We start from the raw sequence: 25,218 nt of genomic DNA on the forward strand, positions 1-25,218 counted from the left end.
ATGCAGCTCGAGCATCAACATTAACATATGGAACCACCACTTGATTTTCTAACCTGGTTTCCTCCTCAAGGGTGCTAGAAATAGTCTGATCTAAAGTACTCCAGTCTGGTGTTGTCCATAACATCTGAGCTCGCAGACTAAATTCCGGATTCAGTCCTTCAAGAAATATTTGCACAAGTACCGGCTCAACCACTCCTTCAAGAGAGACAAATCCCTAGGATCATGTGGCTTGAATGGTCTAAAAAACTCAAGGTCTTGATAGAGCTTCTTGAGTCCCCCTGCATACTCTGTCACTGATTTCTGGTCTTGCTTAAGATGCATCATCTCGTGTAGTATCCTGCTGACCTGCATTTTGTTTGATTTTCCAGAAAATTGTTTCTCAATATTTTTCCAAACTTTGGCTGCTGTTTGAAAATTCTCTACTTGCTCCCGAACAGTTTTCTCCATAGAACTTAGGAGCCAAACCATTACCTTCTTTTGGTTCTGCTCCCATTGTTCCTGAGCAGCATCTTCAGGCTTCTTACTATCTTCTTCAAGAAAATGCTGTAGAACATGTGCTCCCAAGATTAACTCAGTACCGTGCCCAGCTGAAATAGTCACCGGGGCCGCTAAGCTTCACTGGATTTGGCTCTAGCATAGCCTTCACCCCTTCAGACGTAACACCACTACCAGACTTCGCCTGGGCTTGCTCCATCAACAGGGCTAGCATTTTTTGCATACTATCACATAATTTCTCCACACTCTTGTCTCCCATCATTTCTAACAGAACTTAATCACAAGGAATCAAGCTGAACCAAATGGGGCAAATTCTTGACAGCCTCAGACCCATGAATCGCAAAGGATTCAACTTAATCTGAAGCAAAGCAGGGCAAAGAGGTTCCAACAAAAAACTCCACGGACAGATCAAGAAGAAATACCTCAGAACCAAGCTGAATCGCTTCCTTTCTCAGCAATCATCCGACGAACACCAACCTGTCCACAGTGCCACACTCACTGCCGCAAATCACCACAATCTGCCACAATCTGACTCGTCGGCCTCATCACGGATCTGCCTGCTCTGATACCATGTCGAATCTCACCTCCTAAACCATCTAAATCAAGCAAATCAGCAGATATCAAAGATTTAGGGTAGTGAGCAGTGAGCTGGACGGGAGAGAGAGGAATATCGATGAACTGAGGCTTATCCTCTCCGTTTTCTATTCCATCCCCTTTTCAGGGTTTTTACATTTACATTATCCACCTTATGACATTCTATATTTACACTTAGGTACAGCACATCTCAACAGTGATAACTCTTCCTGTATCAAGTATCAACTGCGACGGTAGACATATTTTATGGGAACTTAATTTACAACGTACAGAGGTTCCTTTGGTTTCATCTCAGGCTAGAACCGGCCGGCAAGCGAAACAACCTAGTAGAGGGAGAGGGAGCTAGCTAGCTGGGTCGGCCAGCCGGCATGTCCTGTGTCTTGTCGCTTGTTACTAAAAATTGGAATTAATTCATAAACTCTAACCCTGCCAACCATCCCATGATAGAGGGAGGGAAAGGGAAGTATTGTAGCACTAGCTCAGCCAACCATCCCATGACCGTGCCTCTCATCTTCTTCGATCCTTCCTTGTTTGCTTCAGTAGCAGCCGGTGGGAAGAGATGACGACAGAAGCAGGCTACACCGGTGCGTGGCATGGCAGCCCACAACAGCGATTCCGACCGGTTTCTGAGTATATTACCAGCTAAGTACCCTGTTTTTGATTTGGTTAATTCTCTTGCTCTGCTCAGCCATCGGAGTCGTCGCAGTCGTGGTGTTAGGCGCGTTTGTCGTGGGGGCGCTCTTTTACATGTATAGATGCGCCAAGTGGTGTCTCAAGAGATCGCGCTCTATGGACGAATCAACGGTGGCAGCGGCGCCGGCGGCGATGGCGACGACGATGACACAGCACTATGCGGTGTTGCCGGACGACGTGATGAAACACGCCACTGTCGAGAGGTTTCTCGGGGAGATCGCCGGCGAGAGGCCCATCCGGTTCACTCTGGAGCAGCTCTCGGGGTTCACGCATAACTACTCGGCCCGGCTTGGCTCCGGTGGGTTCGGCGCCGTATACAAGGGCATGCTCCCTAACGGCCTCCTTGTCACCGTGAAGCGCCTCCACGCCACCCACGACGAGAAGACTTCCCAGGGGCAGTTCATGGCGGAGGTGGGCACCATCGGGAGGACCCACCACATCAACCTTGTCAGACTCTTGGGCTTCTGCTTCGACGACACCGTGCTCGCCCTGGTGTACGAGTTCATGGACAATGGCTCGCTCGATGCCTACCTCTTTGACCGGGGTCATGTCGTCGGCCTCCCTAAACGTCGTGACATTGCTGTCGGCTTTGCTAGGGGCTTCCGGTACCTACATGAGGAGTGCAGGCAGAAGATCATCCACTACGACATCAAGGCCGGGAACGTCCTCCTCGATAGCGGCCTCACACCCAAGGTGGCTGACTTCGGGCTAGCGCGGTTGGTGAACCGCATGGACACACATGTCTCAGTGTCTTGTGTTCGTGGCACCCCTGGGTATGCCGCACCCGAGATGTGGATGCAATCGGGCATCACGGAGAAGTGTGATATTTACAGCTTCGGCATGCTACTACTGGAGATCATCGGTCAGAGGCGAAACTTTGACCAGACCATGACGGAGAGCCAGCAGTGGTTCCCCAAGCTGGCATGGACCAAGTATGAGACTGGTGAGTTAATGAAACTCGTTGTGCCGCTGGCACACTGTGACCAGAATGGCGTGCCTGCGGCGAATGAGGTGCCCCAACCACAACTATGCATGGAGCTGTGGGAGAGGATGTGCAAGGTGGCATTCTGGTGCGTGCAACAACAGCCGTCAGTGAGACCACAGATGAGTGAAGTGGTCAAGATGCTTGAGGGTGAGATGGACATTGCTGGGCCGGCAAACCCATTCCAACATCTGGCACTAAAATGATACTGCCACCTCACATCCAAGATATAAGTCCTTTTAGAAGCAGAGCCAATCAAGTATTCTATGTTTGACCACGAATTGGTGGATCGAATTACTTGCACGGAAAGCATCAAATTGATATCGGATCTGCTAATCCTCAGTCGCCTGAGAAAGGTTATTTCCCACTCGATCAGATTTGTGTGGAGGTAGAGAAATTTATAAGTAGGGTAAGGGCTAACTTCTAATATTGACGGTTGGTTGGTGTTGTGGTTAGATCAACACTACAGTTTTAGAAGGTTGCAGGTTCGATACTTGGTGTCCAATTTTTTTTATTTGTCTTTCTTTTTTCTTCTTTCTTTTGGTTTTCTTATGTATTATATATTGCTTTTTTTTTTATCGCTCTCTCACTCTCTCTTCGTTTTTCTTGTTTTATTTTTATTTAATTTGCCACTCTAACTTAAGAACGAGTAGCTACAGTAAATTTCAGAGATAGCAGCTAGTTGTTCGTAACATTTAACCGAGATTTTATTTTTTTGATGAGGTTTCAGATATCGGGTGACTCCTTAGCCGTTGAATGTGTCGTTTCTTTTTTGGAAATACACAAAACCATTTATTTTTCATGTTGTTTAAGATTTATTTTTATGCCTAACACAATGTATTAGTGTTCGTATCACTTACACTTACTTTAGTAGTAGAATTGAGCGTCCATCCCATGGACATTCACGTGTCAACAATGTGAAATCTTTTTCATTTAAAATTATTTTTTTGTTAAAATATCCTTCCCATTTCACCTGCAATTTTTGGGATCGCGCATAAACTTTTACCTCAATTTTTAGAATCGCGCATAAGATTTCACCCGCAATTTTTTAGAATCGTGCATAAACTTTCACCTATAATTTTTTATAATCGCGCCTAAATTTTCACCCGCAATTTTTTAGAATCACGCATAAAAGTTTGACCTGCAATTTTTAGAATCGCGCACTTTCACCTGCAATTTTTGAAACCGTGTATAAACTTTCACCTGCAATTTTTAGAATCATGCATAAAGTTTAACCTGCAATTTTTAGAACCGCACATAAATTTTCACCTGTAGTTTTTAGAACCACGCATAAAGTTTCACCTGTAGTTTTTAGAACCACGCATAAAATTTCACCTGCAGTTTTTAGAATCAAGGTTGGACAAAATTACGGGCTGACATAAGCAGTGATTAGCATGAGGCTTAATGATGGATTACATGTAGCTTAATTATAGTAAGTTTGGTCGGGTGCATCACGTCGACTGAGAAAAGAGTTTTCTCAGTCGACTGAGTTCTAGTCAGACCCAATTGATATGTATGTGGTTTTCTAATATATAGTCGGTTTTATACGAGGAAACATGTTTGCATGGAAATTGGTACTTAAAGTACCATCTTGAAGATCCCTATGTCAATATCCTAACAGGAAGCCTTCGTATCTGAATGCAGGAGGCGGGTATTGATAGAAAGTTCAGATTTCCAATCTAGCCATGTGGATTATTAATGACAAAATGATTCAAACACTAATGTTTGTATCAAGTGTAATGAGTTGTTTAATCCCAGAGGCAAGTGTTACAACAAGGATCGCGGCCGGGCTCCAAGATGATCGAACAAAAAGAGTTCTGTTTTGAAAATGGAAGCTTATATTACCACCGTCCGGCGTGTATGTTTGTATCCTCACGGGTACGCACAACCAATTGGCTTCAGGAATGAAACAAGATAAAATAAGTGCTCTTGGTCTCTGCATCGAAAGAGCGTCAAAAATTTCTACCGCACCGTTACATCGATCACATGGTAATTTAATTTATTTACACCGTGGAGTCCACGGCGACCATGCATCAACGAGCCCATTAACCATTTGCTGGAGATCTATGGAGCCGGCGGCCGGCCGGCATGCATGCATGTCCTGTCTTGTTGGCCAGTTCCCTTTGGTATTATATGTTCTCGGCTTTTTAAAAGCTTATTAGGCCGGGATGAGAAGAGGAATTAAGCAAAAACAACAGTTTCTTGGTGGGCGATCCCACATATTTAACATTGTGACTATAATTTGGTTGCAAGGAAGAACGCAGTGAAAGCGGATCCCACATATTTAACATTGTGACTCCGATTGCCACAAAAATTACAGATGCTCCTTCCAAACCTTAGAAATATGGCAACGACATGGCAGTGCTTACGAGAATGACATTTCAGATAAATTTCATGGATCCAGCAATGACCACACATTCCCTTGAAGTAGCAGATGGCTCTCGGTTAACAAAAATGAGAAAGATAACACATGAATTAAAGCGCAGCCCATCCGATCTCATGCTCCCAAGTCCCAATGCCAAGTTATGGTTTTCATTGGCTCCCAAGTCCCAAATGCATGCCATCAAATCACAAATAACTCTTTGATCAGCGGATATACAACAAGTACAGTACGACTCATGGCGACGACAATGACATACAGAAACCTCAGGTCTGTGGGATCAACAATGTCGTGTGTGCTCGTGTATGCATGCACCACCGAACAAAAAGAAGACCTTGCCGTCGATCGTTGCTTCCTTCAGGGTTCGGTGTGCCCGTTAACCATCTTGTGTTGATATGATCTAATACAAAGTCCTCTCCCGAAACAAGAAAAGAACCTTACGGATGGCAATGACATGACAATATATGCTTAGGAGAATTATTCCAGACAATTTTTCCTGTATCTGGCAATGACCGCAATTAATCCTGAACTAGCACATGGCTCTGAACAAATTATTGAGAAAGATGTTACATATGAATAAAGCGCAGCCCATCCAATCCCATTTCCTTTTTCTCGATCGTCATCTTGTGCTCCCAAAGCCCCAAATGCCACAGATTTGGCGAAATCGCAAGCAACTCTTTGATCAGTGGATATACAAGTACAACTCATAGCGACAAACATAGAGAAACCTCAGGCGCAGCCTCAGGATCAACAATGTCGTGTGCTCGTGTATGCATGCATGCACCACCAGACAAAAAGAAGACCTCACCGTCAATCGTTGCTTCCCTAGCTTCAGGATTCGCTGTGCCCGTTAACCATCTTGTTGATAAACTTGGGGATCTCCACGTCGAATCCAAAGAACGTGAAGTTCTGTGGCACCTTTGGCAAAGTTGCTGACGGCATCGGCGGGAACGAGATTTTCGCCAGCCCCGAGAAGTCCGGCATCTTGGGGAGCGGCAGGCCGGCTGCTGCCGCTGCTGCAACACCTTTCTCACCACCCCCGGCAGCAGCAGGCTGCTGCTGCTTCATGGCGGCAAGGGTGACAAGCATATCTGGTGTCACGTTCGGAGGTAGCTGGCCTGGTGGAACGTTGGCCCACGCCTCAGGTGGGATCTTGGACAACATCTCTGGTGTCACATTGGCGGGGAGGTTGGCAAGCATCTCTGGTGGCACATTGGCTAACATCCCTGGTGGCACATTGGCAAGCATCCCAGGCGGCACGTTGGCAGGGAGGTTTACCGGTACGTTCCCTGGAAGGTTTGCGGGGAGGTTCCCTGGAATGTTGTCGGAGATGTTCATAGGGAGGTTGCCTGGGATGTTCGCCGGCAGGACGGTGGGAGGAAGCGGCGCTGACGCACCTGGTAGGTTCCCCGAAATGTTCCCAGAAATGTTGCCTGAGATATTGATGGGGAGGTTCCCCGGAATGTTGTCCGAGATGTGTGCCGGGAGGCTAGCAGGAGGAAGCGCCATCGATGCACCTGTAAGGTTCCCCGAAATGTTGCCCGAGATGTTCACATGGAAGTTCCCTGGAATGTTGTTTGAAATGTTCACAGGGAGGTTGCGCGAGATGTTTGCAGGCAAGCTAGTGGGACGAAGCGGCGCCGGTGCACTTGGCAGGTTCCCTGAAATGTTGCCCGAGATGTTTGCAGGCAAGCTAGTGGGGTGAAGCGGCATCGGTGCACTTGCCAGGTTCCCCGAAATATTGCCCGAGATGTTCACGGGTAGGTTAGCCGGCAAGCTGAGCGGCGGCAGTGCACCTGACAGGTTCTCTGGAATTTTGTTAGTGATGTTCAGAGAGAGATTTGCTGGGATGTTCGGCAGTAGAACAGCGGAAGAAAGCGATGGTGGTGCACCTGGTTGGTCCCCTAGATTTTTGTCAGGGATGTTCGCCGGGAGGTTGGCCGAGATGTTCGCCGGCAGGCTAGCGGGAGGAAATGGTACTGGCGGTGCACTTGGTAGGTTCCCTGGGTTTTTGTTAGGAATATTCACGGGTGGGTTGGTTGAAATATTCACTGGTAGGCCGGCAGGAGGAAGCGGCGGAGATGCACCTGGAAGGTTCCCCGGAATTTTGTCGGGGAGGTTCACGGGGAGGTTGGGCGGGATGTCAGGATGAAGCAGCGGTGGCGCACTTGGCAAGTTCGCCGGAATTTTGTCGGGGAGATTGGGCGGGATGTCGGGATGAAGCAGCGGTGGTGCACGTGGCAAGTTCCCCGGAATTTTGTCGGGGATGTTCACCGGGAGGTTGGCCGGGATGTCAGGATGAAGCAGCGGTGGCGCACCTGGCAGGTTCCCCGGAATTTTCTCGGGGAGGTTGGTCGGGATGTTTGCCGTCCTTTCAGCGGCCCTCAGAATTTCGTGAGGGATATGCACGGGGATGTCGGTCGGTCCGCCGACAGTAGGAAGCGCCGTCAGTGCACCGGGTAGGTTCCCTGGAATTTCGCGAGGAATGTTTGCCGGCCTTTCGGCGACAGGAAGTGGCAGAGGTGCACCTGGTAGGTTCCCCGGAACCTCGTGAGGGATGTTCACCGGCAGAACGGCATGAGGAAGTGGTGGCGAACCATTTGGACTTTCAGCCAAGAGGCGCACCGATGCACATAACTGCACGTCTGTGATGGACAAGATGGCCAGGAAAGTCACGTAGCAGAGAGATCTCATCGTGACTTCCCCTTGGAATTGAGGAATGATGAGGATCCCAAACCTGGCAAAATTTTGTCAAAATCCGCAAGAACAAGACGATGAACTTTTTTGCAGATATATGGATTACAAGAATCTGACTGTACAAGGGCCTAAATTTGGCGAATGGAGAGCCTAAATGTAGCAACAAAAGAACACATGCTTGATTAGCACTTTAGCAGCCTTGCCAAATATAGGTGTCTCAATTTGCCATGAATCCAACTAGCCGATTCCATGCCAAGTATAGATATTACTGTCTGGAAAACTCTGGACATGGTTAAAACGAGGGGTTTGCATGCCCTCTGGACATCAAAATTAATGCTGGCTATGCATGGCAGGACAACGGACAGAGCATCTCCCCTTGTTGAATCCCTAACTGAATTTCTTCATTGCATACCACCATAGATGTACTGAAGCTATTTATGCGCATGAGCATGTCATATACTGTAATTCACCTGATTCTGCCATTTCAATCTCACACTGAAGTCGATCGATCCACTAGGACTGAACTTTCTTTTTCAGAAGAGTTACACAACATAGCGTGCAAGATGTACCAGCCCAAAAGGTATATAAACCAGCAGCCATTTGTGCTATGGCCGTCACAAAATCCGTTAGGCCATTGGTTGTCCTGATTCCTCGGAGCAACTCTAGCACTTACCAAACCCGAGCGATCCGAACTAACCGAGTTCGGATCAATCAAATTCAAGAATTCAGTACCGTCCGACTTCCGGCAGAACAGAGATACTGAATACGGAAACCGAACAACACAGAAATCTGAAACTTCACGTGAAATTCATATAAATAGGGGGTTGGTTTTTCGCGATTCACATCACAGATCATCGGAGTTCATCATTCGTCCACATACTTAAGTTCTACTACATCTACTAGTTCGACATTAACCAAAAGTTAGCTAAATTAGAGGAGCAAACACCCAAAAACAAAATTGCTCCTCGCCGGCCCCGCCGGCTTCCGGTCCCCTTGCCGGAATGCTTACTTACTTATCGTTCGAAAGGACGATGACCGAGGGAGCTGCCGTCACCTGAGCCGCGTTGGGGAGGTTGTATGCTGCCGCGAGCATCCTCTCCTCCATGGCGAGGCGGCGCGCATCGTCTTCGGCGATGGAGTGCTTCAACGCCTCCTTCGCGCACATGATGTCCTCGGGGTCGAACCCTGCCTCCGCAATTTCCTTCGCCTCTGCCGCATCCTCCTCCCCCTCCGCATCCGCCGGCTTCTCCCCGACTATCTCCACCGATGAATCGGAGGAGGAAGATGAGGAGGGAGGAGCCAACCGGAGCCAGTCACCCGCTGGCTTCGGGTGGACGCCGCTCGAGCTCCCCTCCCCGGCGGCGGCGTAGCTGTAGCGACAGTCCCCATCCCCTCCCCTGCGGGCACGGCGGCCGGCCTCGGATTGGCGGCGCCGGACATCTTCCTCGGTGATGGTGAGCCGGACGCCGCTAGGGTTTCCGTGTCCGCGGGGACTGACGGCCAGACGCGTGCGACGAGCGGCGGAGGAGATCGGGGGCCGCATTTTGCCGTGGAAGCTCGCCGGAAATGGAGTGGGTGGCGGAGGCGGCAGAGGGGAGTGGATTGCGGCGGAGGGGAGTTCAGAGTTGCTAACAAAAACCCCCCTCCGAATGCTACATATATTGCGCGGAAGCGAAGCGATTCGGTGACCCGAATTAGATTTTCGATAAATAGGCTCGATTCAGTATCTGGTCTGGTCCATTTTTCGGCCCAAAACTCAAAACCGAGTTCGGTTCGCTCGGGTTCGGTAACTGATAGAGTTGTTCTCTGGGTGGGCAAACCGAGGAACCGGAACCGCTGATTTGTTTGGTTCAGGGGTCGTGGGCCAACCCACGCTGATCCAACCTGCCCAAATAGCTTTTTGCCCGTCTTTGGTAGGGGGGCCTGGTTGGGCACGACCCAAAAAAAGGCCCAAACCGCGGCTCACGGGGCAAATATCCTACCCGCACGCCGGCACCCGACCTCCGCAAACCCGCCTCGCCCACCTCCGCACGCCCGTCCCCAACCCCTTCGCTGCAGGCGACAGCTGACGCGGCGGCGGCCAGGCCCAGACGCCGCGGCAACCAGGCATCTCCTCCCCTCCTCTTTCTCTGGTCCCCTCCCTTCCTTCCTCCTCTTGCTCTCCTGGCCTAGCGGATCTGCGATTGCGACGGCTATGGCGGCGGAGGTGGCGACGACGACCGGCGTGTCCGTCTTCGTCCTCCTCTTCTTCCGTCTACCTCCCTCCCCGTGCATCTCCCCTCTCCCCCCATCTGTGCCGCTGCTCCTCCTTCTCTCCTCCTCTCCCGGCCACTGCTCTCTCCTCTCCCTCTCCCGGCCACTGCTCTCTTCCATATCTCTCTATTTTTTATCTCTTGTGATTTCTAGTTGTTGCGACCTGTTTGTAGTTTGAGCAATGTGTAAAATGGTTGTGAAACTGCTGTAATTTTACAGATGGCCAGGAATCGAACAAATTTGTTAATTTGGGCGGCAGCGGCTTCCATGTGGATATGCATGGCTTTCGTTGTTGTTGTGACGGGCCAGGCACAACCGGGCCAAGCCCGCTGGGCTTTCGGGCTTTCCGAAAAAGCCCGGCCCGATGGCCATGTATACTCTCCGTCTCTCCCGGTCTCCCCCATCCCCCGATTCTCTTCTCCGAGAAGCAGAAGGAGCTGGCCGGAGAAATCTCGGCGGCGACGGCGCTGCAGGTAACCCTTCTGTCCATCACCATCCCCAGCCTCGACCACCTACCATCTTCTTCCTGTGGGCAGCGCCCCTCTCCTCCCTGGCCATCTCCTCTGCTTCACGCCAGCCCCTACCCTCCCATGGCGCCTCCCTACCCTCCCCAGTCCCACGGCGGCCCCCTCCCTCTACCCTTCCATGTCGCCTCTTCCCCCTCTCCTTCCCATGGCGCCCCCTTCCTCCCTGATGTGGTTCCTGCCTCTGCCTCCTCCTATCAAACCCTAGGACACCACAAGTTCCGTTCTTACCTGCAGGGCTAATTTAAGTTTGGGATAGCAAGTTGCAGCAATCAAATCAGGAAGAGATATAGCACTGAGTGATGAATTTTGTGTGTCTTAGATGCAGGCCAAGTGTTACTAGTTTTCTGGATTTTTTTACTCTCGAATCCGCTGTCCTGCATGCGGTATACTCATGTGTGAGATACGGAGAATTAGTTTCTGCACTAGTATTTATGTTAGTAGCAGTATCCCGCAATTAGCTTTTTCGCAGTGCCTCTCCGATCACTGCATGTCTGGTGTAACTGAGCTGATCACCCTCTTCAATGACTTCTCTTGCCAGGTCTGCTTCACGCGGGGAAGACTTGGGCCAAGATCATGGTAAGTTCATTTCAACTCCTATTATGTAGCCATCTTAAATTTGCGATTAATTTTTGGCTCTGATCACTCGTCTGTCTCGCTAAATATTGCAACTTCACAGGCAAGCCTTGCTGATTCTTTCTTGGCTGATCTTGACGAACTGTCAGACAATGAAGCCTACCCTGTGAGTTGATTTCTTTGCCTGCTGCGTAACCATATTTTACAAGGATTTTTTTTTGGCAAATCCTAAATCTATTGTCAAACTTTTCAGGAAGAAGACAACGCCGAGGCTGGGGGTGCGGATGAGGATAGTGATGATGATATGCCTGACCTCGAGTCTCTTAATTACGATGATCTTGACAGTGTTTCGAAGCTGCAGAAGACACAACGTTATAATGACATAATGCAAGTATGTGATCAAACTCATAAATCTCCACTGGAATCTCTCTCTCTCTCTCTCTCTCTGTCTCATAGATCTATGTTTATCTGGCAAAGTAAAACCTTATTTTGGTTAAGAGTTTTTTTTAGAAAAAATGCATATAGTTAAGAGTAACCAGTCAGTTTTAAGATGCTGTACAATGTTTCCCACCAGAACAGTGTATACTAGTTTAAAAAGAAATTTTAAAGAACGTATATAATATGGATACTGGAGACACTCAGTTCATTGCTCTTTTCATGTCTGATCCATGGATATTGCTTTAGATGCAGTCATGGTGCAGATGATAATCTTTTCGTGTGCTCAGTAAGTAGAAAACCAATAAAAAGATCAAACTTGGACTAGACCCTGGAAGCGTTAATATAGTAAGAAGACAACCTGAGTCGACCTGCAGAGGCTAGGCCTCTATTGCAAGTGGCCAGTGTTTGCACTCTCACTTTTTGTCAACTTAGCAACTCCTACTTCTTGCTCAATGTTACAGTGGATTATGTGGGAAATATTTTGCCATTCAATTTGAGTCCGTAGAGCATAAAGCTCTGTTCATCTGTATTTTAGCGTTAAGCTGTGAAAGTCTTCCACTGGCCTCATTCATGACAATATATCACAGTTCTGTTTGTTTATGTCTGCAGAAAGTAGAAGGAGCACTTGAGAAAAGCACAGACTTATCTAATCAAGGTTTCATACTAGAGGAGGATCCAGAGTATCAGCTTATTGTCGATTGCAATGCTTTATCAGTAGATATTGAGAATGAGCTCATTATAATCCATAATTTCATACGTGACAAGTATAGGCTGAAGTTTCCTGAACTGGAATCCCTTGTTCATCATCCAATTGATTATGCCCGTGTTGTTAAGAAGATCGGAAATGAGGTGGACTTAACTCTTGTAGATCTGGAAGGGCTTTTACCTTCTGCAGTTATAATGGTTGTCTCTGTGACAGCATCAACAACTAGTGGGAAGCCCCTTTCTGAGGAGAATTTGTTAAAAACCATTGAAGCATGTGACAGAGCTCTTAATCTTGACGCTGCAAAAAAGAAGGTGCTTGATTTTGTAGAGGGCAGAATGGGTTACATCGCACCAAACCTGTCTGCCATTGTTGGCAGTGCTGTTGCTGCAAAACTGATGGGAATTGCTGGTGGTTTGGGAGCACTTGCAAAAATGCCTGCTTGCAATGTTCAATTACTCGGAGCAAAGAGGAAAAATCTTGCTGGATTTTCTACTGCCACATCTCAGTTTCGTGTTGGCTATCTTGAGCACACTGAAATATTTCAGAGCACCCCTCCAGCCCTGAGGACCCGTGCTTGCAGACTTATAGCTGCAAAGTCAACTCTAGCAGCAAGGATTGATTCAATTAGAGGTGATCCAACTGGAAAAGCTGGTCGGAACTTGTTGGAAGAAATTCGTAAGAAGATCGAGAAGTGGCAAGAACCACCTCCTCCTAAGCTTCCAAAACCACTTCCTGTTCCAGACTCTGAGCCTAAAAAGAAAAGAGGGGGCCGCCGCCTTCGAAAAATGAAGGAAAGGTAAGCTGTTCTCAACTTTATTTATTTGTCTAAAGAATACATGTTTAACAGCCTCATGCTTATTTGTGTGTTAAACTACTTCCTTATATGCTGAAACTTGATTCATCACATATGCAGCATGTGTTCTTGTCATAATTGTGGAAACTTGATTCTGCAGATATGCGGTGACTGATATGATGAAGCTTGCAAACCGAATGCAATTTGGTATACCGGAGGAGAGCTCATTAGGTCGGTATTGACAGGATGGTTTGAATAACATTTTGTTAGTTACTTTCACTATGCCTTAAAATTGACATGATCGCATCTTGCTGTCACCAGGTGATGGCTTGGGTGAAGGTTATGGCATGCTTGGGCAGGCCGGTAGTGGAAAACTACGCGTGTCAGCTGCGCAAAACAAACTTGCTGCTAAAGTGGCCAAGAAGTATGTTGTTTTAGTTCTTCCCACAGCATCTTTTTTTTTTATATTTTGTTCCTGCCATTTGATATTTGCAATAAGCACACAACTACTACTTAGCTCCCCGATGGAGGTCTTCTGCCCTTCCGCACCAACAAAAATAGCAATCATATGTAGTGCAATGGTTTTTTTCTGGCTTTTTTAAAATTCAACAGAACCTGGTTCAACTATTGAGATGTGCAAAATTTAATACAACCTGGTTCAAACTATTGACAGGAAAATGAGCAAAACATTGAAACTTAGATCATCCTCAATTTTAAGATATCAAGGCATACATCAATAAGAAATAGTTATTACAGCTTTCAATTCACTATTATTAAGTCCACCATGATTCCCAATTTCCCAGAACTTAATATGTTCAATGTAGTGCTTTGTGCTTTATACCGTGCTCATATTTATGTTCCCCTGTAAAAATATCAGGTTGTTTAGTTTACAAACTTCTTCATTAATGATAGTTTCCACCACGTACAAGTTCCAGTAACCCAGCAGGCACTATTGTTACAATGCTGCTGCCACTCTCTTTATTATCCTTAACATTGTTGTTTCTATTTAGTTCCTGATCTCTTTTGCGATATCATGTCTGCATCCTCTCTTTGATAACACGTTACTTTACGATATCAGATTCAAGGAGAAGAGCTATGGTAGCAGCGGCGCGACATCTGGACTGACATCTAGTTTGGCCTTCACACCAGTTCAGGTGAGTTTTATTTTTTCTTCTCTGGTACACTTCAAGATAGGTAATTGTGTTGTGCATGACCTTTAGCTGGTCCAAATTTGGATCCTGGGGTTATGGCTGCTACCTAGTCTAGATTGTTATTTAACTTCTACTATCTTGTATTTGGTTAATTATTTGTTTGACTTGTGCTTATGTTTGAGGAATCTGAACCCTTCATTTTTGTTTCTACTTTTTTGCTGCACTACTAGAAGATTCCTATTTTTTGCTTCCCAAGTCAACATGAACCATGTATGTTCTACGTCATTCTACTGCACAGCATTGCATGGTCTTTTTCCTTCTTATGAATCAGGCACTCTATATATTGAGCAATATCTACATATATTAATTACACCTCTCAATGCTATTGCACTTTTACAGTCACTGATTACTCTGTTGGGTTTAGTTTTGAAGGATTAACCACATAAATCCCTGAACACCATCCCATCTTAATATAACTGTTTTCGCTTACAGGGAATAGAGCTGTCGAACCCGCAGGCCCATGGGAATCATCTTGGAAGTGGTACCCAGAGCACCTATTTCTCCGAGACCGGCACATTCTCAAAGATCAAAAGGACCTGAGATCAGAAGTTTGAAGATCAAAAGGACCTGGGATTAGGAGAGGATGGTTCCTTGGTCCAAGCAATTTAATCATCCCATTCTGTGCACAATTATCAGGAGCTCTTGGGATGCACCTCTAACACAGAACCTGCTTGTAATATTCTCAATGAGTTGAGGCACAAACTCTGGAAACTTTTGCAGTGGTTTGGAACATAAGTACAGTGCGCTATATAACATGTTTTCCCTGCAGTTGTTACTGATTATTGTTGAGCTGTCTTGTACGAGATTGCTGCGTTCCAAACATATGCCTTGACGTGTTATCATCATCGTGTCTCATGCTATTGGATTCTTGCAACCTCTGCTGAGGTTCCATTACCCTGCAAAGCAAGTTGAGCTCAAGAAATATAACTGCATGCTTTTTTCTTCTCCTTTTGATAATTATAATTTTGTTTTTCTTCTTGCACTGCTCTATCATGTCAGTATTAATAAATATAGTTGTGTGCATCGATTGATGTAGAGGTCTTGGTTCTTCTTTTCAGAATAACAAAAATGAGACCATGCCTGTTGGATGTTCTTGATTTTACTGTTGCGGTGTTCTAACCAGTGATAAAATTTGAAGATGAATTTCTTACAGTGTACTCCTAATTTAGGATGAGATTTTATTTGGTTGCAAAAATCAAAAAAGAATCAGGCTAATAGTGCCGACAGATCAAGTTGTTGGACCACACTTATGGCTCCAAGAAGGCATTGGGCCCACAGACCAATTACGAGCAAGTCGACGGCCCACCCATCCCTTTCATTCAACAAGCTAGTAACACTAATTGCTCTTCTTCCTCGGTTCCTCCACTGAAAATAGAGAAAAGAGAGATTGCTCTTCTTCTCCTACCTTTTCCCCTCTTCTCTCTACCTCGCCAAACTCCTACCCGATCAGCAGCAACTTCAACCGATATTTGCTTGGTAATCCCATCTCTCTGTTTCGTCTGCTTACTACCTTTCCCCCTCTAATTTTATGGTCTGTTTGCCTGTAATAAATTCTTCTGAATATGCAGCGTCTTGCTGTGCCTTCTCCGTGTTCAGAAATAGTCTTAATTTATTTGAGTGATGGCACTGGAAAAGTGAAGCTTGAGTTGCTTGCTACCTAACGATTGTATGTATTCTTGAGGGTGCAGCTGAGAAGATGCCGGAGCAGTCGGAGAACGCGGCGGAGAGCATGGTGAGCGGCATCATGGACGCCATCGCCGACAAGCTCCCCAAGCAGAAGTCGGTCCGGTTCGACGACGAGCCGGGCTCCTCCATCTCCGGCCAGGCCAAGAGGCTCTTCGGCGGCCACAAGTCCGTCCACCACATCCTCGGCGGTGGAAAATGTCTGAAACCTCATCACACCTGAAAACTCTTATCTTCCCCATCAATTTGACTACATGAATTTGCTGATGGGTTGATTAATTCTTGCTGGATCCTGACGACCGATGATCGCCGATCGTCACAGCCGCCGACGTGCTGATGTGGAGGAACAAGAAGATGTCCTCGAGCGTTCTTGCCGGTGCAACGGTGGCATGGGTGTTCTTCGAGTGGTTCGGCTACCATTTCCTGACCATTGTATCCTTTGTGCTTGTTCTTGGCATGGTTGCCCAGTTTGGCTGGTCCAGCTTCTCAGGCATGCTCAATGGGTATGTCTGTATATATATTCATTCCTATACATACCATTGATCTCCAACCATTTTTCTGCAAGTTTCTTGTATGATTTCTGATTTTTTTTCCCAGGTCATCTTCTAACGTGCCACGTGTCGAGTTGCCAGAGGAGCTGTTCGCGAACGCAGGCGCCGCCATCGGCGCCCAGGTGAACAGGTTCCTGGGGAGCTTACAGGATGTGTCCTGTGGAAGAGACCTGAAGCAGTTCCTAAAGGTATGAATGGGGTGAATGAACTCTGTTCCATCAGTTTTGCTCCCTTTGCAAACTTGCAGATATCATGAGCAAAGATTGAATTCTTCTTTCAGGTGATCGTCGGGTTACTTGCCGCCGCTTTCGTCGGTGGCTGGTGCAATCTCATAACAGTCATCTACATTGGTAACAGCAGCTATGATTTCACTTCATATTGAGGGGCGGTTTATATTAACATATGAACAGATAATCTTTCTGTTTTTCTTCTTCTGTCTGTCATTTACATTGGTGCTCCGGTGATCCCAGGGTTTGTGTGTGCACACACTCTTCCAGTGTTCTATGAGAAGTACCATGATCAAGTTGATGAGGTCGTGAACAACATGCTTGGGCTGATTGGGAGCCAGTACCAGAAGCTTGACAAAGGGGTCCTGAGCAAGATGCCAAAAGGGAACCTCAAGTTCAAGAAAAGCCAGTAGCTCCAAGATGTGCCTAAAGGGGACTCTGGATTGTAGTACTATATTGTACAGCTCATAGCAGTACTGTGTGTATTTTCTATGTTTCTCTATAGACAATGGAAGTATCCTCCATTTATATTTATATTAATAGCAGCAATTTAGCCATATTTGAGCCCAATTTTCTGACTGGCATCCTTTGACAGAATGAAAAGAAAAACAATTTTGAGAGATGAAATCATAACCAGGTTACATTTGGCTGCAGAAGAGACGACACCACGGTATCCATTTGACCAAACATTAGGCATGCAAGTTATAGGTTTTTTCATCTGCACTGGTCAGGTTTCACAGATGTTGTAAATGTAGTCAACATGTACCAGCTTCCAAACTGTTAAACTAAACAAGAGGCAAGATGTTTCTGCGTTGAAGGGAACACGAGCCAAAATTACTACTTAGAAGACCACACTATTCACACACTAAGTTATCTCTTGTCATGTCACTGAACCTGCATCAAAGTTGCTCGTCGTCAAAGAATTAATAGTACAATTAGGCAAGTGGAGGCCATAGTTGTAGTTGCACAGAGTTCTCCAGATTTTACCTCATATCACAAGCATGAGACACAATATCCACAGTTAGAACATCCATAGTTAAAAAAATCTAGTTCTTACCACAGAAATTGAAAAGTTCACACGGAGAGATGTTTACAGGTACCCACGAATGTAAATAGTCTCACTATCCATCAAGGCGTGAAAACATAACTGTGTAAAATACATTGTTGAAGACACTATAATTGGTCAACAGGGTGGAAAATCTTGCACACTGCCAATTTAGCAATGTTATTAACTCCTTACTAAATAAAGAGAAAATTGGTCCACCCACACATGCAATTTCCATGATCCTAAACAAATGTCAGAAACACAAATATATTCCTGGACTTCTATCCTTCAGAGATTGCAGCCAATGTTTTCTTCTCTGCCGAATGAGAAATCAAACTCATCAGTGTTCAGGTTAGTAACAACTGCTAACGACTGAACCAGATATTGCTATAGCAGATAACCAATATCCATCTGACAGAAATTACGAGCTTACTACGCATGGTGAAAACTTTGTTGCGCCATACGCTGATACGCAGCCATCAATCCTCATAGCCCGTTCTGGGTCCATGTCAATCTGAAATTCGTCGGCATTTCCCCTCGGCAAGCGGCAGCATAGTCTTCAGCGAGCTGTGGCAGAGCTTCCTTGTGAGGGCTTATGATCCTCTTCATGAACAGCTTCTCGCTCATCATGACTGCACTATAGCAGCTCAACTCCCGCTTTAGCAATCCATTTGCCTTGAGAAAGTTCAAAACGTAGTACCGGGATCTGATCCGGCCCTCCAGGCTGCAAGTGAGCAGTCCCGCCCGGTGAGCTATGTATGCCGGTTCCAACCCCACCTCGGAGATCAGGAACTCTGACAAGCTCTGCAGCGTGTCCTTGGAACGCGCCAGCAACGTTGGAGCCTTAGAAACAGCTATGCCTGCCTCAGCCTCCGACCACCTGAATGTGTTCTTCAAATACTCCACTTTGGCAGCGAGCGCGTCCTCACTCTGGAATCCGATAGCATGCAATGCATGCCGGAACATCTTAGAGCCACGGGGCACACCTATAGCTTCGGCGCACTTCACCATCGACCGGATGCGCTCTGCTTTGGCGGTAAGAATCCATGGCACGCCGGTGCACAGTTTGGCAATATCACAATCAGCTAGCCCGCACTCCCGAAGGAAGGCCCGATTGGGGTCTATCACCTTGTCGAGGCTGGAGGTGAGAAGGTAGGAGTTTGTCCTGAGGGCCCGGAGGAGGTTCTCGGGGGAACCGAAGAGGGGAAGGTAGTAGCTCAGCTTGGAGACGATGGATCTAATGCGGAAGTGGCTGCCTTCGAGAGAGACGAGGCGCGCGATCTCAGAATGCGATAGACCGAGGCCGGTGAGCTCGACGACGTTGGGTTCCAGGATTGCCCCGACGCCGGCGCAGAGGAACTTGGGGTCCTTGGCAACGAGGGCGGCGACGTCGGAGCTGGATAGGCCGAGGCCGGCGAGGAAGGCGAGGACGGCGTCGGGATTGGAGGGAGACTTGAGGTGGGAGAGCTTCTTGGAGGCCTTGAGGGCTTGCGGTCGGGTGAGGCCGCAGGTCTCGACCAGATAGTCTGCGACGGCGAAGCCAGGGTTCGGGGAAATTTGGGGCGCGGCGACCACGGCCGTGGAGAGAAGGCGGTGGAGAGAGGGGAGGGGAGAGGCGGAGGGAGAAGAGAGGAGCCGGGTAAGGACGAAGCTTTGGAGGCGGATCATGGCGTCGCCGGCGGCTAGGGAAAGGGGGCGGATTTGTGGGCGGCGGCGGCGAAGCAGACTGGAATCAGGAGCGAAGGAGAAAGCCCTCCTTAATTTTCCTAAATTCTTTTGAACTAAAACCACTTAACCACGACAAGAACTTTGAAATGCACAGAGTGATTCTTTTTACGGAGTTGCCAGTTAATGCAGAAAGAGACTCATTTACTAGTACTCCTAGATTGTTTTGTTGGCGATTGCAAGAATGTCTGGTCCACAAATTTAGGTTTTTTTTTCTGAGGAAGGTGGGAAACCATTTGCGTCGATAGCAACACGGCCATTGTGCAAATTCGTTTTGGATTATTTTTTTTCCTTATATTTTTTAGAAATTTGCGGCTAGCTTTGGAAGGAAACGGTCCATAATTCTCTTTGTCTAAAAACATGACAAGAATTATGAGACGCAGGAAACACCTTTTAAATGAAGATGTGCTCGCCGGCCTTTTGACTTGCATAAGGGATAATGCGGACCACTCGATGCTCGCTAGAGGACTTATCCCCTTCGACCATGTTTGGTTTTTCTGAACTTTTTTTTCCTGGGTTGTTGGCGTCGCACCTCTTGGTTTCTCGATGACCGCCGTTATTTTCTCGCCTTCCTTCCCGTAGCGTTTTTTGCGTTGCGAACATTGTTTATCGTTGTCGATCAACAGTTAGTATAGGAGGTGTCGATGCGCGATGGCCAGAAACAAAGTGGACGCGTACGTCGATCTTAGGAAAGATTGCAGTACACCTAGTCCTATGTTAGGGGAGAGTCAACAATGGGATCATTACCCAATTTTCAGCCAAACGAGTCTTCTCAAAATACACTTAGGGAGAGATCCTTTGGGCCCTCTCATGCAATGAGGTCTTTCCGAGCAACGAGATAAGAATACCTTTTGAACTCTAACCCAATTCCGAGCTCCCACCAACCTAAAGCTCCTGCGGAGCCTCTGGGCCTCTCCATTTGGTTTATTCAAGTTTAGAGTGAGTGATACATGACCCCTTGGAGGTTATGTAGGTTATGGGTACATGACAAAAGTTCATCGCTGCCTTTTTTTTTTAACACGATGTCTCCCTTGGTGGGAGAGAGAAAATGAGGAAAGGTAGGTGTCTTGATCCATATATTTGTGGATGCACCAAGTGGGAAAAAGGAATGGTTGATGGACCATATGCCTTATTCGTTCATCATTTGTCCACTTTGCTTCTATCCCCTCATTCTCTTTTCTTCCTCCAATTTGAGTCATTTCACTTTGACCATGGTTAGGAGGATTGCCTTTTTCGACTTGACTTGACTTTAATACCTTGTAGGCTTGACCATGCCACCACGTGTTTGAATATTGTTTACTTGGACCGGTCCATATAAAAGATCTTTTCTACGAGAACAAACCCTGCTGTGAACTTTAGTTACTTAGCCATCGGCTTTTCGTCTGTGCTGTGATCTTAGCAACTCACATGCTAACTTTCAAAAAGGAAAAAAGAGGTTAGTAGCTGGTGGAAGTGGATATTGAAGTCAAGGGATTTGGAGGATACAGTTTGAGAGCTTCCGTTGCTGCCCAGGACAGGAGTGTTTCTTCGCAGGCTCGCAGGTATCGTATACACTGGGCCGAGGGAGCTCCCAAGTCCCAATGGGTGGCTGCCCGTATGTACTGTACTAGGCATGGACGTGAGCGCAGTTTTGCGTAATTGATGTGATAATTTTTAATGTATTATTAGGTATGTGCATTTTTTTTTCTGAGCCTGCCGCCTGCATCTCGATAATGCTTTACTCTGCTTTGCCATGTGAGCTCTTTGCTCTCGTGCGATTGCATGTAGAGGCGCGGGTACTTGGAAGTAGCGTGAGGTGCATCACTACTCAGAAAAATTGTTGCTTCTCACAAGTTCTTTTTTCAATTTGTGCGGCATGCTTTGTTGGGCCTTTTTTTTCCATTGTCACCAAATGATGACACACAAAGAAAATAAGGTTCAATATGAGCCAACCATATTTACTCAGATTTTTTTTTGCGAAGAATATTTACTCAGAATTAATTGCATGCATTGGGAGTAAGCAGTAGGAAGATCTTCACCACGGATTCTTCAATTGCCATCTATGAGACGCATTGCATGATATTACTCTAAAGTTACTGTTTAGTTTTGTACTGCAATTGACAACCGAATCATATTGACTACTCATAGCTTTATGTTGATCCTGAAAATTGAAAAGATGTTTATTGAATCAGCTTGATAATAGAAACAAGTTGACGAGGTTGTGCCTGTGCCATAAATCTGAGTAAACACTAATGGCTCCAAACCATATATTTGTGTATACAAAAGAATAAGATGACAAAAGGTTTGTTAGCATGGTAAGTTGCGGCAAAAAATATATAACCAGAAGACACTGCAAAAATTGCATGTGTGTTACAGAAGGAGAGTGCTACTGATCTGGCCACGGTTCTAGCAAGATGGCACACCTCTTCATGTTTCAAATTACAATTAGATCTCGCCACATGGTACTATGATACATGGATGTTTATCTTCTCCTTACAACAATATCTGCAAAGCGAACGGGAAAGTTAGATGTACTTAAGATAAAGTACGTACCCTTATCGATCTAATATGTAAGGAAAACTTAAAGAGTACAATTTAATAATTAATTATCAGTACCACTTGTATGCTGGTATTATAATCAAGTAAAGCCGGGCTCTCCTAATTTCATGGACAGAGTAGCCTGAGCTCTCAGCTGGCCGTTTTGACACACACACCCACAGGTAATAAAAAAGTTAATGCATTGTAGGGATATCGGTCACGGTGTTGTTGGGCTTCTTCTGGTTTGGACTCTGGACCGGGCCTGCTTGGGCTGGGCCTTTGTTGGCGTGCGTGTGCTGTCGTTACGTCATCCAGATCCGGCCACAGCTTTCGGAAGGTTCCTGGACCGTCCATTTTTGCGACGATGGCGACGACGGAGGGAAGGAGAAGAAAGATGGTTGGGGCCCAGGGATTCCGTCCGACCAGCTAGCGCAGCCACGTTCCTCACGTTGCAGCAGCAGCTCGGCTCCAAGACAAGCAACGGCAGCTGATGGAGGCATGCTACTGTGCAAGGCAAGCCACACACGCAGCCAGGCCAGCATATCTCCCCCGGCGGGCCTGCCGGCTACCGGCCAAACTAAACTGGTCAGAAAAAGCTTCTGAGAGCCTCGCAGCGAACTATAGTTAAAACCTGCCAGCTGCTCATCTGCCACTCGTGGCTCGGTGACTCGGTGAGTGTGCAGCAAAGAGCGGAGCTAGCTAGGCTGTCCGTGCGTGAAGATGGCCGCCGCTTGGTCGATGCAGGTCGGCGGCGGCTGCCGCTGCTCTTTCGGCGGCCGGAGAGCGGCGTCGGGGAAAGCGGTGCGGCGGCTGCCGGTGATAAGGGCGTCGGCGGCGAAGGTGGAGGAGGAGGAGAAAGTGAGGCTGGGGGAGTCGAGCGTGGCGGTGAGCAAGCTGGGGATCGGGGCTTGGTCCTGGGGCGACACAACTTACTGGAACGACTCCGAATGGGATGGTCAGTACGTCGTCCGTCAGAAAGTCTCTGAAATCAACGCTCTTAATTAAGTTTATTTCAAAAAAACAAACCGTGTGAGAAACATTAGACAAAGAAGAAGAATTTTGTTGGAGTTTTTTTTCTTTTTTTTCCGTTGCAGACAGGAGGCTCAAGGAGGCGAAAGCCGCGTTCGACGCCAGCGTCGACAACGGGATGACCTTCTTCGACACCGCCGAAGTCTACGGAACAGCGGTAATTAAATTACTTGCTTGATCAAGCAGCAACCGTCAACGACATGCATGCTTCCTCGATCTGTCTGTCGGCCATGACAAACTCTGGAACCTCTTCCAACATATTGTACTGACTTCCTCCTCTGCAATACAATTCTTCAGCTCATGGGGGCAGTCAACTCAGAGAGCCTACTGGGAGAGTAAGTGACATACATATCCACCACACCAACAACAAGTTAGAGCACTGATTAAATTGTTCTTCAGAGAATTCAGTCACCCATGTTGTTGATCATGGCAACATATATGCAGTTTCATCAGGGAGAGGAAGGAGAAGGGCGAGGTGGACGTGGTGGTGGCCACCAAGTTCGCCGCGCTGCCATGGCGGTTCGGCCGCGGCAGCGTCCTTTCCGCGCTCAAGAACTCCCTCGGCCGCCTCGGCCTCCCCTCCGTCGAGCTCTACCAGCTCCACTGGTACTCTAGTACTACTACACATCTCTCCTATCTGAATCTCACAATCTTCTTCAGTTATTCTTCTTCACAACAACTTGCATGCTAACCAAGCCACCTGAATCTAATCTTTCAGGCCAGGGCTATGGGGCAACGAAGGTACTCATAATTCAGAAACCAATCACATAATGACTCAAACTCTTTGGATTACATGCAACTTCATCATCAGTTCTCCAAGGGGAAGGGGTCGATTATTTAACTGGATGCTTCCATATACGAACAATTGTGTCAATTCAGGGTACCTTGACGGGCTGGCGGACGCGTACGAGCAAGGACTGGTGAAGGCCGTGGGGGTCTCCAACTACAACGGTACTAAAACAGGACACAAATCTGAATAATATCAAGTTCCATTGTTTTCACTTACAGCTGAATTGCAAAATTGACCATAGATTGCAATGTGTGTGTTTTCCAGAGAAGCGTCTCCGGGACGCGCACGCGCGGCTGAAGAAGCGCAGGGTGCCGCTGGCGGCGAACCAGGTGAACTACAGCCTCATCTACCGGACGCCAGAGCTCAACGGCGTCAAGCAAGCCTGCGACGAACTCGGCGTCACACTCATCGCATACTCCCCAATCGCACAAGGCAATCCATCAAACACCGTCCATGTCAACACATTTCACCAATACTCAATTGTTTCTTTGTTTTCACTTCTTGCTAATATTTCACCGTTTGTCTTTCAGGTGTTCTGTCCGGGAAGTACACTCCGGAGAAGCCTCCGACGGGGCCTCGAGGGAACACATACACCCCAGAATTCCTCACCAAGGTTTAGATAATATGCATTTTTGTTATGGGAAGTTAAGGACAACCACTGAATATGTGTTTCCATCTCTATTATGTGCGCATGCAGCTCCAACCGCTGATGAACAGGATCAAAGAGATCGGAGCAAGCTACGGCAAGAACCCGACCCAGGTGCGTGCTAGCTTCATGATCTTCACATCGACATTAAGTAACAATCAGTTCTGGATTAATTGACGTTTTGGTTTGCAGGTGTCTCTGAACTGGCTGGCGTGCCAGGGCAACGTGGTGCCGATCCCGGGGGCGAAGAACGCCGTGCAGGCCATGGAGTTCGCCGGGGCGCTCGGCTGGAGCCTCACCGCCGACGAGGTCGAGGAGCTCAGGACGCTCGCCCGCGAGATCAAGGGAATCAAGATGCCCATCGAGGAGTCATGATCGAATTGAGTGCTCGATCGATGCTCCGGCCGCCGTCCGATCACCATATTCATGATCGGCTCTTGCACCGCTGCTTATTAGCAACCTGCTGCTGATCGATGTAATCACCACCGCCATGTATGATCCCAACCTGTGTCCTAGTAGAATTAGAAGAAGTAGAAAATAAAATGGGTGAATGAACAGGACAGAGTGTTTTCGGATGGTTTTGTGGATCATATACATATATACATTTACATGGGTTTAGCCACTACACGCCCGCGCGTGTGTGCCCCGGTTATTTAGCCAAGC

The 25,218-nt window shown here is 47.3% G+C and overlaps 6 protein-coding genes across 7 annotated transcripts; 4 read left to right on the top strand and 2 right to left on the bottom strand.

The window, feature by feature from the left end:
• Positions 1-1,724: 1,724 nt before the first annotated feature.
• Positions 1,725-2,970, top strand: LOC100830280 (G-type lectin S-receptor-like serine/threonine-protein kinase At1g34300). Its single transcript, XM_003561405.2, has one exon. It carries the CDS (start codon positions 1,837-1,839, stop codon positions 2,968-2,970), a length of 1,134 nt encoding a protein of 377 aa, XP_003561453.2. The 5' UTR covers positions 1,725-1,836.
• A 2,948-nt stretch (positions 2,971-5,918) lies between these two features.
• Positions 5,919-7,838, bottom strand: LOC100830586 (tetra-peptide repeat homeobox protein 1). The gene has a single exon (XM_003561406.3). It carries the CDS (start codon positions 7,836-7,838, stop codon positions 5,976-5,978), a length of 1,863 nt encoding a protein of 620 aa, XP_003561454.1. The 3' UTR covers positions 5,919-5,975.
• Positions 7,839-9,829: 1,991 nt separating this feature from the next.
• LOC100828224 (U4/U6 small nuclear ribonucleoprotein Prp31 homolog) lies at positions 9,830-15,282 on the top strand. 2 transcript variants are annotated; one of them, XM_010230121.3, is made up of 9 exons: positions 9,830-9,947; positions 11,160-11,197; positions 11,298-11,360; positions 11,448-11,585; positions 12,242-13,134; positions 13,292-13,362; positions 13,453-13,555; positions 14,210-14,285; positions 14,775-15,282. In XM_010230121.3, exons 2-9 carry the CDS (start codon positions 11,195-11,197, stop codon positions 14,880-14,882), a joined length of 1,455 nt encoding a protein of 484 aa, XP_010228423.1. In that variant the 5' UTR covers positions 9,830-9,947; positions 11,160-11,194; the 3' UTR covers positions 14,883-15,282. The 2 variants fall into 2 exon arrangements, with proteins under 2 accessions (XP_010228423.1, XP_010228422.1); XM_010230120.3 differs by lacking the exon at positions 9,830-9,947 and adding an exon at positions 10,163-10,567.
• Positions 15,283-15,656: 374 nt separating this feature from the next.
• LOC100828528 (reticulon-like protein B8) lies at positions 15,657-17,373 on the top strand. Its single transcript, XM_003557583.4, has 6 exons — positions 15,657-15,818; positions 16,031-16,225; positions 16,348-16,528; positions 16,623-16,764; positions 16,857-16,926; positions 17,047-17,373. Exons 2-6 carry the CDS (start codon positions 16,039-16,041, stop codon positions 17,214-17,216), a joined length of 750 nt encoding a protein of 249 aa, XP_003557631.1. The 5' UTR covers positions 15,657-15,818; positions 16,031-16,038; the 3' UTR covers positions 17,217-17,373.
• A 463-nt stretch (positions 17,374-17,836) lies between these two features.
• Positions 17,837-19,699, bottom strand: LOC100828826. Its single transcript, XM_010230122.3, has 2 exons — positions 18,282-19,699; positions 17,837-18,164 (listed from the first exon to the last, which is right to left on the bottom strand). Exon 1 carries the CDS (start codon positions 19,514-19,516, stop codon positions 18,335-18,337), a length of 1,182 nt encoding a protein of 393 aa, XP_010228424.1. The 5' UTR covers positions 19,517-19,699; the 3' UTR covers positions 17,837-18,164; positions 18,282-18,334.
• Positions 19,700-22,622: 2,923 nt separating this feature from the next.
• Positions 22,623-25,211, top strand: LOC100829128 (uncharacterized oxidoreductase At1g06690, chloroplastic). The gene is made up of 10 exons (XM_003557585.4): positions 22,623-23,045; positions 23,185-23,276; positions 23,417-23,454; positions 23,564-23,725; positions 23,838-23,860; positions 23,999-24,070; positions 24,174-24,341; positions 24,440-24,522; positions 24,607-24,669; positions 24,748-25,211. Exons 1-10 carry the CDS (start codon positions 22,811-22,813, stop codon positions 24,928-24,930), a joined length of 1,119 nt encoding a protein of 372 aa, XP_003557633.1. The 5' UTR covers positions 22,623-22,810; the 3' UTR covers positions 24,931-25,211.
• The last annotated feature ends 7 nt before the right edge of the window (positions 25,212-25,218 follow it).

This window comes from Brachypodium distachyon, chromosome 1 (genome assembly GCF_000005505.3).
Source record: "Brachypodium distachyon strain Bd21 chromosome 1, Brachypodium_distachyon_v3.0, whole genome shotgun sequence".
Lineage (NCBI taxonomy): Eukaryota > Viridiplantae > Streptophyta > Magnoliopsida > Poales > Poaceae > Brachypodium > Brachypodium distachyon.

What these genes read in the sequence shown, in the direction of transcription:
- LOC100830280 (XM_003561405.2), top strand. Translation starts at nt 1,837, where the DNA reads ATGTATAGATGCGCCAAGTGGTGTCTCAAGAGATCGCGCTCTATGGAC.
- LOC100830586 (XM_003561406.3), bottom strand. Translation starts at nt 7,838, where the DNA reads ATGAGATCTCTCTGCTACGTGACTTTCCTGGCCATCTTGTCCATCACA.
- LOC100828224 (XM_010230120.3), top strand. Translation starts at nt 10,459, where the DNA reads ATGGCCATGTATACTCTCCGTCTCTCCCGGTCTCCCCCATCCCCCGAT. An exon ending in GTTATAATGACATAATGCAA is followed by an intron (nt 11,586 to 12,241) that starts GTATGTGATCAA and finishes TTATGTCTGCAG; the next exon opens with AAAGTAGAAGGAGCACTTGA. An exon ending in TGGCCTTCACACCAGTTCAG is followed by an intron (nt 14,286 to 14,774) that starts GTGAGTTTTATT and finishes TTTCGCTTACAG; the next exon opens with GGAATAGAGCTGTCGAACCC.
- LOC100828528 (XM_003557583.4), top strand. Translation starts at nt 16,039, where the DNA reads ATGCCGGAGCAGTCGGAGAACGCGGCGGAGAGCATGGTGAGCGGCATC. An exon ending in CATCCTCGGCGGTGGAAAAT is followed by an intron (nt 16,226 to 16,347) that starts GTCTGAAACCTC and finishes CGATCGTCACAG; the next exon opens with CCGCCGACGTGCTGATGTGG. An exon ending in CATAACAGTCATCTACATTG is followed by an intron (nt 16,927 to 17,046) that starts GTAACAGCAGCT and finishes CGGTGATCCCAG; the next exon opens with GGTTTGTGTGTGCACACACT.
- LOC100828826 (XM_010230122.3), bottom strand. Translation starts at nt 19,516, where the DNA reads ATGATCCGCCTCCAAAGCTTCGTCCTTACCCGGCTCCTCTCTTCTCCC.
- LOC100829128 (XM_003557585.4), top strand. Translation starts at nt 22,811, where the DNA reads ATGGCCGCCGCTTGGTCGATGCAGGTCGGCGGCGGCTGCCGCTGCTCT. An exon ending in GAACGACTCCGAATGGGATG is followed by an intron (nt 23,046 to 23,184) that starts GTCAGTACGTCG and finishes TTTCCGTTGCAG; the next exon opens with ACAGGAGGCTCAAGGAGGCG. An exon ending in GAGCTCTACCAGCTCCACTG is followed by an intron (nt 23,726 to 23,837) that starts GTACTCTAGTAC and finishes CTAATCTTTCAG; the next exon opens with GCCAGGGCTATGGGGCAACG.